The 14,247-nt window shown below is 51.0% G+C and overlaps 1 protein-coding gene across 3 annotated transcripts in view; it reads right to left on the bottom strand.

Annotated features, from left to right (window-relative positions):
• NTRK3 (neurotrophic receptor tyrosine kinase 3) overlaps window positions 1-14,247 on the bottom strand; it is a 380,910-nt gene that overhangs the window by 295,439 nt on the left and 71,224 nt on the right. For all 3 annotated transcript variants that reach the window (XM_045899437.3, XM_045899438.3, XM_045899439.3), the window contains 2 exons: window positions 7,844-7,918; window positions 7,085-7,156 (listed from right to left, as the gene is read on the bottom strand). In XM_045899437.3, coding sequence (XP_045755393.2) covers window positions 7,085-7,156; window positions 7,844-7,918 — 147 coding nt within the window. The remainder of the gene's footprint in view (window positions 1-7,084; window positions 7,157-7,843; window positions 7,919-14,247) is intronic.

Raw genomic sequence — 14,247 nt, 5'->3', positions numbered from 1 at the left:
ACGCGTTCTGCCATACATAGAGCCTGAGGAGCTCTGGTCAGACAGGACCCAAGAATAGTCAACAGGATGAGAGGGTGGAAAGAACATCAAGCTGACAGTACCAAGACCTGAGTTCTAGTCCTGGCTCAGCTCCTGCCCATGAGATCCTGGTCAGGATTCTTCTCTCCTCTAGAAATCCATCCTCTTGTCCACAGAATGATCACATCAGACTAGCCAACAAATAGCCACATCCAACAAACAGCTACGGACCACTGGCTACGTGACAGGCATCGTTCTATGTGCTGGGCTACGGCATCGAGCAACCCAAAGTCCCTGCTCCAGGGAAGCTGACATTCTAGTGGGGGAGACAGGGTATAAACAATTAAACAAATAACTGAATGAGATAACTCCAGACAGTCCATAGTAACAAGGGCCGGGGAAACTGTTAAACCACGTGATGTAACTGGGTGACAGGTGCAGGAGGAGAAGCAAGGCCACAGAGGCCGGGTGGTCAGACAGGCCTTGCTAAGCCAGTCCCATCAGAGAGAATGATGAGAAAGGGCCAACCATGCAGACAACTGGGCCCGATGGATCAGCAAGTAAAAACCTCCAAGGGGGGGAATGAGTGTGGTACATTCAAGGAACTGAAAGAGGGTTCATAAGGCTGCAGCGGAGAGCAGGGAGGAAAGAGCCAGGACAGGAGACAGAGGGATGAAAACCAAATCAGCCTGAGTCTTGTGGCCGCGGCCTGGGCTTTAGCTTTCATTGTAAGTAACGTGGGATGTAATTGGAGGGCTTTAAGCAGAAGAGTGACACAGTCAGATTTATGTGTTTAAAATATCACTCTGGCAATGTGTTGGGAATGAAATGTAGGGGACAAAAGGTAAGAAAAAGCCAGATAGGAAGCTATTGCCAGAGCCAGAAGACAGGCTGGTGGCCAGGACCAAGATGGCATGTGGTGGAGGAGGGGACGAGAGACGTGATGGATACAAGATATCTGATGGATTTGAATTAACTGATGGAAGGATGGAGGAAGGGAGGCAAAGGGAAGCGAAGAGGCAAAAGCGACTTGGAAGGATTTGGCATGAGTTATCTGGCGGATGGTACAACTTACAAAAACAAGAAACACCCAGGGGAAACAGGTTTGGAGAGAGGAGGCAGACTGAAATCAAGAATTCTGTTTGGGGCCAAGTTAAGTGTGACCTGCATCTTAGCCACCCAAACGGAGATGTCAAGTAGGCAATTTAAAGGAGGTGGTTTAACATATGAATCCAAAGGGCAGGGGTGGGAGCACGTACAGGAATATAAATTTGGGGAGGGTTATAACTCTAGAGCCCCTTCCAGCTTTAATTACCTATGATTCTGTGGAATCAGAGACCAAAGAGCAGGGGAGAAGTCATTAATAACAGCAAAAAATATACAGTCTTTCATAAAGCACTGTCTGAAGCACTTTCTAAGTACTGTCTTAGTGGAGGCTCAGGACAATCCTATGAAGTAGGAGCTCTTACGGTCCCTTCAAAACTCATGGTGGTTCAGTAGCTTGCCTAAGTAAGATGGAGAAGCTTATTACACTAAGACGTGGAGGACCCAGGATTCGAACCCTGGCCTTTCTATTTCCAAAGCCCACGCTATTAACTATACAGTGCTCAGTGGCTAAGTCCTTCAAGTGGAACAGAGGAGGAAGGGCCCATGTGCAGAAGCAGTGAGGAGACAAATGTGCCACTCACCAATCCCTTTGGGACTTGGAGGAACGTCTCAGTGCCGAGGGAAGGGGCAGGAAGAGAGGCAAAGGTCTACCCATAAAATATCTACCCATTGTCTTGCATCCCAGAAAGGGGGGTGATCTCAAGGAGAAAAAGCACTGAATGATTTACAAGACATAATAAATCAATCTTGCCATGCTTCCATCCCAATAACCTCAAGAGGAGTGTATTACCTTCTCAGCCGAGTCCTGCAACGGTAAGGACTCTGGCCACTTCCTCTTTCCTACCCACCCAGGGCTGCTGACTTTCCCTCCTTGTAAACATAACACACAGTCATGCTCAAATCAGGACATTCTCCCCCTCCTCACCCCATCGCACTCCCACACAGGTCAGGGTTGGCTCTCCCAAGCTGAAGATCAAGTGCACGTTTGCTTAGGACAGAGAGGAGTAACGATGTGGCGCCCAGAGCTGTGGGAGAAAAAGCAAGAAATAGAATGCAAGAGAAATCTGACCACAACAACTCCAAGGGATTAAATAAAAATTCTTTTGGCTTACTGGAATCTCACACTGCATATTCTTGGAAATGAGCGAGCCATAGGCGAACGCTAAGAATCTTTTATGATAAAGATATTCCGGTTGTAATGTAACTGTTGTTACAGGATTTGACCTGAATAGGAAAAGAAACGAAACAGAGCTTTCTCAACAGAGGTCTTTGAGGATGGATGGTGCTAAATCCCCAGGGGAAACATCAGCTCTAATAAAACTTTAAAGACTCCCAACCCTCCCATAAGGAGTTCTTGCTGGAGAACTAGAGAGAGAGACAAACACGTGTGGACTGCAGAACAGTACACTGACTTCAGAGGCAAAGGGATGAGAGTCCAGGTCCTGGCTGTTCCACTAACTGCTATGTGAACTTGGGGGAAGGCAGTTATGATTTCTGAGCCTCAATGTTCCCATCTATGGAATGGGAATAGAGGAATCCTAACCTACAGTTACCGAGAGGAGTGATGTTTGCAAAAACACCAGGCAAAGTCCTTGGCACATAGTAAGTTCTCAATCAACACTAGCCTTTCCTTCTTCTCTCCTGATACCAGCATTTTTTAAAAGATTTTTTATTTATTTATTTATTTAGAGAGAGGCGGGGGTGGGGGCAGAGGGAGAGAGTGGGGAGAGAATCCGAAGCAGACTCCATGCTGAGCACAGAGCCTGATGCAGGGCTCGATCTCACAACCCTGAGATCATGACCTGATCCCAAAATCAAGAGTCGGACACTTCACCAACTGAGCCACCCAGATGCCCCCATACCGGCATTTTTTATGCAATTTTCTAACCATCGTAAGAAAAAAAATGTTTTAATTGCTTCAGTGGAAAACACTGCGTCTTCTGGCCCATGAACTATAGTGGAAAGATTCCTGGAAAGAGAATCAGAGGACTTCATGGATGTTCTACTACAGGACAGCACTTGGAAAACCCTGACGTGCTCTACAGAGGAAAGAACATACCGCCCGCCATGTTAGTGTGGTTCATAGAGAATCATCTACGTCATTGTGCTATGGGGACCCCAGACTGTGGAGATCTGGCTGATGTGTGAGCCATGTCAGAGAAAACCAACCCCAGAAGGGAAGAGATGAGCCAGTTGCAGAGGTGGGGCTGGGAAATGCGGCAAACAATCCAATTTCAGTCGTGCGGGTGGATGTGCCCTCCAATCAGATGGAAACAAAGGGGTAAGCTCATCCGCTGAATTGTTTGGGTCCTTTCTGAAACTAACATTGTCGAGAAGGAGAGGAGGGGGACTAAGTGGAGAGAACAGGGAATCTATCAGGGTTCATTTATCGGTATTCAAGGAAGAAAGACATGAGAGATTGCAGAGAGGAGTATTCCAGATGCCAGAGAGGAGGACAGCACTGCAGAACAGATCTACGACTTTTCCAGAATAAAGTCGCAGTCAGAATCGTCATCGAGGCCAACTGGTCCCCCCTCTTCGGTTCTATTACCGTCACCACAAATCACAATAATTACTATCATTATTAGCAACTGCCATTTCTGAACGCTGATCATTTACCAGGCACTGGGCTGAGAGCTGTATGTGCCTCAGTCACTTCATCTTCCCCACATCCTGTCCACAAAGGGGGCCCTGTTATTGCACCCATTTTGCAGATTAGCAAACAGCGATTCCAAGTTTCCACTTGGAAAATCCTTATCCTTAAGAATCCTCAATCCAAAAATCTTGAAGATCAAGGAAAGGACCTAAAGGTCAAGGATATTCCAGTCTCTCAGACAGGATCTCCCTTGCTGTATATGAATCAGTATTTCCTTTTCTCATGCTCAGTAAAGCACAGAGAACACTGAAGCAGTCAAGAGAAGATGGGCCAGTTGCTCATAAACCTTGAAGTTGGACACAAGAGCCCTCCTCCCCAGCCTTCTTCATGACGGACAACTTAGCCTTAACACTGGTTCATTTTCTGGGCCGAGGAAGAAGCGGACCCTGAGTAATGCAACAGCAGCTTAGAAGTGAGGGAAAACTGAGCCAATCAGAACAATCTGGACAACTTGACATTGGTACAGTGATGATTTCACTTCCTGCTTCTTATTCTGTACAGAAGGGACAAGAAAAGACTTCTCAGCCATCACCCTAAAAAGGGGGGGGGGAGAAAAAAAGAAAAAGCCACCAAGCCAGGGCTTGGCAATTAGTGTTGGAGTAAGTGATCGTCTTGTGATTGCTCAGCTGGGGCCTGAAGACTCGTAACCGCATTTAGAGGACAGAAATAGAAGATGCTGTGAGAGAGCAGAGAAACCTGGCCCATTTGCCAGGAGAAAAATGTCCTGAAGCTGCCGGGAAATTCACTCTGTTGGGATTGGGGGTGTGTCCTCCTAAGTGGGAAAAGTTCATAAAGAAACCCATCGATGAAGCCAGCGCTTACACCTTGACCCTTTGACTCCTCTGTGACCCTCAGACTCCCCTGGAAGCCCCACGGTGCCTAGGGGAGCCCCTCGACAGGTGCTGAATTTCTCCTACCAAGCTGAGCATCCTAATGGCCCCTGATGTACAACCAGGCCCAAACTGGGGATAGATTGATAGTAAACCAACCTTCTTGCCAACAGCAAGTGCTTTGGCAAAAGCTGGCCAATGCTTCCGGGAGAAGACAGAGCCCGAGGTCACGGGCAGGCTCGCAGCTATCAACAGAACTACTCCAACCAGACCCCTTCTGCCCTTTAAACCCTGGGAATCTTACAAAGCCTCACCAGCCTATCACGGCCACCACCCACTAGACCCCAGATCATCCCCAAGGAGACGTGGGCCACAGCCTTCTTCCAGGACCTCAAGGGTAAGTCAAGGGAATGTTCCAGTACATTCCATTTCAGAAACACTTGTGACCTGAGATGCACCCCTGCTCCCACCTCTGTGGCCCAAGAAACGCGACAGGTACCAAAGCCCCCTCAATTTCCCTGAGAGCTGTGGGTGACACAATGCCTTGTAAGCTCTAGGGCATGAGCACCTAGCCACTGTCCTTGAGCAAAGGGGACAGAGCTTCTTCCAAGTTGACAGCCTCTCTCCCCCAAGTAATACCCTAGACCACAAATTGGCACTTCGTGTGTCCTCTTCTGCCCACAGAGCTGTTTCGTTTGGCCCATGGAGTTGAGGGGTTTTGTTTTTCGTTGCCAAGCATTTAAAACTTGAGGGGTTTCACCGGACCTTTAGCTCTTCTTGAAAAAGACAGTAAGTCTGGCAACATGAGGCCCTGCCCCCACATAGCAACAGTCAGCTAGCTGCCCCTGTAGCAGGGGACATGTGGTCCCCAGCCTCCACTGTCCCCACCCTCATCGGCCATAGGCGGTTAGCTTTGTGAACTTTGTGTGAATTAGCACGATAAGACTCCTCAGAGGTCAGAAGCTTCTTCCCCTGGGATATCTTACATTGAAACTCAAATCCCCAATAAAATAAACACCTGGGACATCTGGTCCAAAGCCCTCCTCTGGTCCCAGCTTCACCTCCAGCTGCAGAGAACGCACATCGGGAGAATCTCCCCACAGATGCTCGCCTCGGAGAAGGGGGCAACCGCTGGATGAGACAACTGGGAGGTCTGAAGCTGAGACGTTGGGCCCTGAGCAAGGGCCTTATAGTGTGTACCAGTCCCAGATGGAGGAAAGGAAGTTTAGCACAAAGAAGGGTGGCCATAACTGATAAATACACACACACACACACACATCACGCACTCACTATGTGCCTGAGAAAGCACACAGAGGACAGAGGGTGAGGTCAGGATCCCCAAAAAGAACCACCCCTCCCACCACAATCCTCCAGAAGCCCTTCTCCTTCTCTTCCTCCCTTTCTGCCACTTTCTGAGAGCTTCCCTCGGAGGCTCTGCCTCTTCAGAGGGGACTCCAGTCCAGTGGGCTGCCCTTCCATTAGCAAATGCAAAGTGCCTCGGGCAGTACAATGGTCACATGGGCAAAGGAAAGACTCACCTGCACATCATTGCTCCATTTGTCATCCCCAAATACAGCAGAGCCCTCCCTTCCCACCTAGTCCCTGGAGAATCTCTGCTCTCTCGGGGAAGGTGCCCAATGGATGTCCAAGATGGCCACCATCCTGGAAGAAGAGGTGACCAGACAGCAAGCACCCCCTGTGGGCACAGCGGGTTGGTGTTTCCCCTGACCGTCTCCTCGGGTTTCCTCTCAAGCCCACCTTCTCCCCAAGATACGGCAGTCCTCCCACTGAATCCCGGAGTCTTCCGTGGAGAACAAGGCTTGGAGAGAAAGCAGTGAGCTCATTTGATTCTACCCTCACAGGTCCAACCCTGAGGAGGCCCCTCTGCCATCAGACATGGAAGGGAGGGGGAAGGATGGGGGGAGGGAAGTACAGAAAAGAATCCCAGCCGGAGCCATGTGGCCTGCAACTTGTCCCAAACGAAGCTGTGTGACCTCAGGTGCAGGGGCCATTCTCGAAGCCCTTCTCCAGTGAACCCAGAACCTACTTAGACATGGCGCTTGGTCTGGCCCTGCCTTCCCTCTTCTTCCAACAGCACCCAACACACAGGGACACACGGACACACACTTAGGGACCCCAAAATTGTCTCAGAGGTGTAGCATTCACATCCCAGATGAGTGGGATTTCTTATCACTTATACTCCCATAAAATTGCAAATGAAAAGCAAACAACCTTGGGAGTCAGGAGGCTCTAAGCCCTGGTTTAGGCTCGTCCTTCTGACAGAAATCTTAGAGATGCTCAAATCCCAAACCCTCATTTTTAAGAGGCAAAGTCTGAGGCCCGGGGCACACAGTGACAAAGCCAGGCCTAGACCCCAGGTCGCCAGCTAGCTCCCCTGCCCAGCACCCTCCCTGCTGTGTGTCTCCCCCCGCCCCCACCCACTCCCTGCAGCCCAGGACCCAGCTCTACTCACATATAGCGCAAGTGGGGGTTCTTGGCAAAGGCTCTGGGCTGGATGCTCCGAAGTCCTGAGTTCTTGATGGTCCTGAAGAGAGAGAGAAAAACAGGGTCAGCAGAGCTTACAGAGCAGAGGGACATCTGCTCCAGGCTGAGGCTGACAGGAGGTCATGGACCTCCAGCCGCCCCTGTGAACTGAAGCAGTTCCTCATCATCAGCATCACTGGGTGCCCCGCGGAGGGCGTCTGGGCTCACCCCAACACTGGGACCTGGGTGAGGGTTTGGGATGAGCTGGCAACTGTCATCTCCTCATCCTGGCAAGAGGGTAACAGTTCTCCTGCTCAAGAATCCTGGTCCAGCGACTACAGGGCTGCAATCCCCTTTGTGGACACTCCCTCCCCCACGCCAAACCCCCCACGACCACTACCACTGAAGTTCAAAGGAGGAGGAGGGGCCTGGGGAATTTTGCAGGCTAGGGGGACCATTCGCGAAACATGGGGCTGAGGTAAGATCACTAGCCGGGACACCTGGGTTCAGGTCCTGCCCTGAATCCCTAACTACAGGTGAGACCACACAGGCCCCTTGTCTTCTGGGCTGAGCAGAAACGTGGGAGAGTAAGGGGATGGCCTTTGAAGCCCGGACACTCCCTAAGTGGGTGGTACCGACTCTACTAAAAGAGGAACGGAGGAGGAAAGTGCCGAGGGCAGCCCAGAGGCAGTGGGCTCCCCCGACCCGCCCACCACTCTAGGCCCTGCCCGAGGTCTGGTGCACTCACAGCTTTTGGAGGCCGGTGTAGAGCTCCATGTCCACGGCATTCAGCGTGTGCAGACCTCGCCAGTTCTCTATGTGTCTGCAGGGGGAGGAGGAAAGACAGGGTTCAGGTTGGCCAGGGTCCACAGCTAAGGTGCTGTCTTTAGAGCCAGAGAGACCTGGGTTCGAATCCTGAATCGCCCACATGCAAGCCAGGCCTTCTGCCACGTGGCCAGGTGTCTCTGAGCCACGGTTCCTCCCTCCTTGAGGGGTCTTGCACATCCCCTGCCTGATGGGATCATCATGAGACCCAGAGCACCTGGCCCAGGGACAGCATTTAATGTCCCCTCTCGGCTCCAGAAAGCTCTCCTTTTTAAAGACTCGAAACCCAGCTTCCCCGTTGGTCTTCGTGACTTAGCTTCCTTCCACTTGCTTTTGTTTTCCTTTTTGGGACTTCTAAGGACAGCTCATTTTCTCAGCTGGCCAGGAGGACGACACAAATGATGTGGGTTTAAAAAGGGGGAGGGGGAAGGTAGCTTGCCAGTGGGCACGGTTTTTGAGTGAAAAGGCTCAGAAGCAGCATACACCCACTTCGGGGTCCCCCAGGGTCCAGACACTGACCGCCTCGTTCAGGTGACCACAGCCCAACCCACCTGGAGTTCAAGAACACAGATAGCTTGATTGGGCAGAACCAAGTCCAGGAAGGAGGGGGCAGGCTGGGGACCAGGGAGGCACCACGGTGTCACAGAAGGAAGGTGGGACCAAGGAGCCCAGTCGTGGCTTCACCTCTGGGACCTAAAGACCAGTGGCCTTGAGCCAGAACTCTGACCTCTTGGGTCTCCTGGGTCTCTTGTGTCTTCACTTGCAAAGGGAGAGGGTTTCAGTAGCTCAGCAGCTTCTCTTCTTCCTTGTCACAAAGATCTCCATTTAGAGCTTTCTCCCAAGCTACCTCCTGTTTAAGGAGGTTTGTGTGGAGCAGGCACACTACACATTTATTAAGTAATAATTAATTCATCTTCTCAGATTTATTAATCGAAGATATAAATCACCATTCACCAGAGCTTTTTATCAATGGATATAAACCATCACTAACTCTCCCAGTGGATAAGGTCCAGCCCAAAGCAAAGGAACTCGAAAGTTCTATAAGCAAAGGAGGCTGTCATAGGTTTGATTACTGCTCTTTTTTTTTTTTTTTTGGATATTGACAAAATGCCAGGGACAAACATGCTCCATTATAGCTCTTGGGGTCCCCAGGTTAAGAACCATCCGGCTACTGATTTGTTAAGGCCCTTTCTGACTCTAGAGTTGTGTGAGAAATTACCACTCATCCGCATCTCTATCCCAAGGAGCTCCAAGGGGCCTAGGAGAAGGCCCTCTGATACCCACCCTGCCCTCCCAGGCTCCAACGCTCCCATCAGCACCCCCGATGTCAAAGTACCCTCTTCGCTCATCCTGCAACCCACAGCTATCCAACACACACTGAGGCCAGAAAAGTGGCAGCCACCTTCCCCAGACATCTCCTCCTTGGCCCCACCACACCCGTGGCTCTTCCATCTGCCACTGAGTGGAGCCAGAACCAGGAAGGCCGCAGGGCGGCGGTGGCCAGGGCCCCTGGAAGCATTTCAAAGCCTCACAGTGACAAGGTATGCAGAGAGCCCGTTTTGTACCACATTCTCTCGGGGCCCCTGCTGAGCAGCCAGACACACTGACATCTGCTGGGGACAGGGACCAGGTGGCCAGGTCGGGACTGAATTCCAACTCCAAAGTCTTCTCCCTGGAAGCCTATGGCCCCGGGGCGGTTTGCTTGGTCTGGTCCTGCCAGGGCAGGGACCCTGGCTCCATGTCAGGTGAAAAGGAATACCAGAAGGAGTAAGGCACTGTGCCAGTGCCCCCGGGGTGTATTCACTGGACCGACGGTCCAGTGATCTACCAAGTAGATCACACTATTCCTACAGACGACCGTTCATTCACCGGAGCCCGCAGACTAGGGTCTGCTCCTGACAAGCAGCTATCTATCAGTTGTATAAATAAACGAAATCATTTTTCTTCGCCCCCATTAGAAGCCCGTAAATGTGTTTTTATTTATGGCCGAGTTGTCAATCATCGGTGCATTCTATCAGTTTACCCTTCTTAGCTCTGGTGTCCTGATGGCCACACACCGGCCCATCCCTGACGTAGGCTCACTCGGAGATACGACGGGGCAACAAATAAATTCCTTGGTGCAAAAGGCTCCCTGGTCAAGAGACTCCGGCCCCTGCCTCCTCTGTTGGGTCTGAGGCTCCCCGTATGGGGGAAGAGACTTATCACAGCCACGGTGCCCTGGCGCGGTGAAGAGCCTGGACTCTCAAGCCGGGTCGACAAGCTACAGCCTGCGGGCCAAATCCAGTCCGCCACCTGTCCTTGTACAGCCTGAGGGCTAAGAATAGTTTGTATGTTAAAAAAACAGGGCCCCTGGGTGGCTCAGTTGGTTAAGCGACTGCCTTCGGCTCAGGTCATGATCCTGGAGTCCCGGGATCGAGTCCCGCATCGGGCTCCCTGCTCGGCGGGGAGTCTGTTTCTCCCTCTGACCCTCCTCCCTCTCATGCTCTCTGTCTCTCATTCTCTCTGTCTCAAATAAATAAATAAAATCTTTAAAAACAAAAAAAAGCAGAATCCTATTTTGTGACATGTGAAAAGTATATGAAATTCAAATTTCAGGGTTCCTACCCTTTCATTTAGTGTGGTCTGCGGCAGCTTTTGTGCTAGAGATGGAGCTGAGCTGAGGAAGTGTGGCAGAGACCGGCCTTTTATAGAAGAAGCTTGCCGACAGCCCCCTGCCTCAAGCCAGGCTGCCAGGATGCATATCCTGGCCCCGTCGCTACCTCTGTCCATGTGTGACCCCATCCAAGGGACTTCACCTGTCTGTGCCTCGGTTTCCTCATCTGTCAAATGGGGTAATAAAATACCCCCAGCGTAAGAATGACGTAAGAATTGAAAGGCCGTGTTAAAAAGCCCGAACGGAACGGCAGCTCAGGGCACAGAGTAAGTCCTCAGGGAGCACAAGCCGGGATGGTTATTTTCAACCCTGTGCTTTGCAGAAACTGAGCAGTCTTTTCCCAGTTTTCAAGCTAAACATGGCATCATGGTTCTGCTGGAAGTTGTCATTTGTCAGCAATCATTGATAAAAATCCATGTGGCAGAAGCGTGGAAGGGCAGTTAATCTGTCATTCATGACCTCCAGGAAAACTGCTCAAGCAGAAATTAGGAACAGGTTCAGGGAATGCACGGCTGGCAGCTCAGAGCGGCTTCTGAGGGGAAGGTGCGGCCTGACATTTGTGGATGACATCGGCGGGGCACCTGCCAAGTCCGCCGGTGACTCACCACTCGGTACCAGCCCCGGGGGGGTCAGCTGTGGGAGCTCGGGTAGCTGCTGCGTGCTGCAAGTTTAAGTGGGGAAGGCAGGCTCTAAAAATATAACAAATAGGATAAACATGACAGTAGGTTTGGTTTGCTTTTGTTCGTGGTAAACTGTAATTACCTTGGCCTCTAGTATGTGGCTTCTCCTTTTATTATGCTTTCCTGGTGTCCAGGCTGTCTTCCCTGAGCACTTAACTTTGTCCCTTGAAAAACAATCGATGATGATCACTGTTTAAAGGAAGGTTCAGCATTTGAGCCCTGTGGGGGGCAGTCGCTGGTCACCCCGTTCCAGGACCGCAGGCTGTGCCAGGTGCATCCCGGCAGAGGCGTCTCAGGAACCCACCTCACCGTGGGAGAGAAAGAGCTCAGAGCCACGCCGGGAACTCGGGGCCGGTGGGACTACGTGATTCTGCATTCGTCCACTCGGGCACAGAGTGTGTGGCGGGGCCGGCCCCGCAGAGATCTGCAGCCTCATTCTCAGTCTGCGTGCTTTCCTTGGGGGCAGTGAGGGGCAGGGGCAGAGAGGAGGCTCCCATCCTGGCTAAAGTACCCCCACTTGAGTCACCTCTTATACAGTGGCGCTCAGCAGGGGGCCATCCTGCCCCCCAAGGCCCATTGGGAAATGTCTGCAGACATTTTTGTTGGTCCCAGCTGGGAGGAAGGGAAAGATGCCAGCATCTAGTGGGCAGAGGCCAGGGATGCTCCTAAACCGTCCACAGATGCCCAGGACAGGCCCCACAATAAAGAATTATTGGTCCAGAATGTCCATAGTTGGGAAGCCCTACCTCATATAAGGCTTCTGCCTTAAGATGACTATAGAAGACTGTGTTCCATGGCTGGAAACAGCAACAGTTTTAAAAATGACTGCCTGGGTGGCTCAGTTGGTTAAGCGACTGCCTTCGGCTCAGGTCATGATCTCTGGGTCCTTGGATCGAGCCCCACGTTGGGCTCCCTACTCAGCGGGGAGTCTGCTTCGCCCTGTCCCCTCTGCCCCTCCCCACACTCGTGCACTCTCTCTCTCTCTCAAATAAAAATGACTGCTTTGAGCAAACCCTAAGAGGCCCCAGGCCAAAACCAAAAAGCTTGCCTCTAGGTCCCTGGGTCCAGGTGAGAGAAGAACATCAAAAGCTATAGCTCCCCAACTCCTGCAAGTCAAGGGCATTACTTGAGAGGAAATGAGGGGCTCTTTGGTGCACTGGACCACAGCCCAATCCAGGTTACACATCCCAGGAGCAATAACGGCCTCCTCTCACCCAGCTCTGGCTGGAACCCCCCACAAGAGTCTTTCCCTCTCACTGAGAGTTCATCTTCTGCATAGCTTAATCCTTCTCGGCAATGGGAAATGCTCCATCCAGAGAGTCAATGCAGTGCCCTGTCCCTCCCCTCTGGCCACTGCCCTTCCTTGACACCCCAGAATCATGACTCTTCACCAAGAGCGAATGTGCAACACTTTTCCAGAGAGAAGGGAGGCTTAATTCACGACAATGCTGAGCAACCAAGCCAGAGCCGGGCTTTGGGCTACAGCTCAGAAAACCTCAACGAGGCCTAGGTGAGCCTCTGTGGTCAAAGAACACGCTGCTGTCAGGTGGACCGGGGTGTGCTGGAGCTGAGGGGCCGTGCATGCGCCCAGCCTCTTCAGGAGTAGGAGAAAACCCACCGGAAATGAAGCCACTCCCAGTGACTCACAATGACAAGACCCAGTCCTGGAATCACAGATAGCTGCTTCCACACCCATTCTGGGGATGAGCTAGGGCACAAGTGAAATATTAATTAAAACATCCAGGGAAAAGATAAGAAACCTTTGTACTAGAATAAATTCGACTGTGCTTTTGGACCATCGCTTTCTTCCTCCTTCTGTTTGTCTGGAGCCAATATGGAAATGAACTGGCAATCTCCAAGCATATAAAAATGAGATGCTACAGACTGTGTGGTCCATATTTTAATTAAAAACATGTCATGTGGATATGTTTAAGAGTTGTTTATAACTCCAATATTTAAGTCCTATACATAGAAAACTCTAGAACACTGAGACATCCACCCCCTTCCATCACCAAGGGACTGAAGTTGATGGGGAGGCCCACGAGAAGAAGGGCAAGACAGGTGTCTCCCTTCACCTAATAGGACATTCCTCGTCACCGGGACATTCGGCAAGACAAGGGGTTGGTTGGTGGGACAAGCGAGCCTCCTTCCTTCCTTTACACATGGCTGGCCATGTTTGCGACCTTTTCTCTCTCCTCCCTTGCTGTAAGATCACTGTTATTTTCACTGTGACTTCTCACTGCTATTAACGAGCTATTCTTCATAACCAAATTTTCCGGACAACTAAATTTAAATGCAAAACCTTTGCATGTTCAACTTCCTTGCTAGATGTTTCTTTTTCCTCCTAAAATGCATTACACACCTCCTTGCCTTTTTAAGCAGAGTAGACAGAAAATGACTTATATTTTTCTTGATGATCTTGGATCACCGTGACCAAGCTAACTAGCCTGCTGAGCTCTATCACCCAGTGACGCCCTCACAGGCTCCTGAAGCAGGCAGGATTTGTGTCCCTACCCAAATGGGCCTACCCTGACATGATTCCTAAATTCTAACGGCTATTGTGTCCATTTTCAGCAGCTTCTGGCTCTTCCTTTGCTTTCGGGCTGTGGGCCATCACCCCCCAGAGCCTTTCCTCCCTTGCAATGTGCTGCGACCAGTCTGCTTGGCAGCCCCTCCGAGCCCAGAGTCTAAGCGTGGGTGCCCTGGAGGCAGGCTGACCAGAAGCAGACATCCAGCTCTGGCCCTTGGAAGCTGGATGCCCCTGGGTCAGTTACTCTTGAAGCTCTCTGGTCCTCAGCGTCCTCAGAGATTTAGCTCTCTGGTTCCAGCCAAATAGGAAATCCCGTTGATGTAAGGATTAGATGAGGCAATGTCTTAGCCCTCAATTCCGTGCTGATGCTTACAGCACCAGAGTGAGAAACAGCAGATTCCATTACTCTGCTGGAATCATAGAAGTAAAAGTAAATACAATCTGAATAAAGATCTAAGAGAACA

Source organism: Mirounga angustirostris, unplaced genomic scaffold, assembly GCF_029215605.1.
Source record: "Mirounga angustirostris isolate CCGP_5_RB_7025 unplaced genomic scaffold, mMirAng1.0.hap1 SCAF_9, whole genome shotgun sequence".
NCBI lineage: Eukaryota > Metazoa > Chordata > Mammalia > Carnivora > Phocidae > Mirounga > Mirounga angustirostris.
Note: the sequence above shows the minus strand (reverse complement) of the source record. Positions and strands in the feature narration are given on the sequence as shown.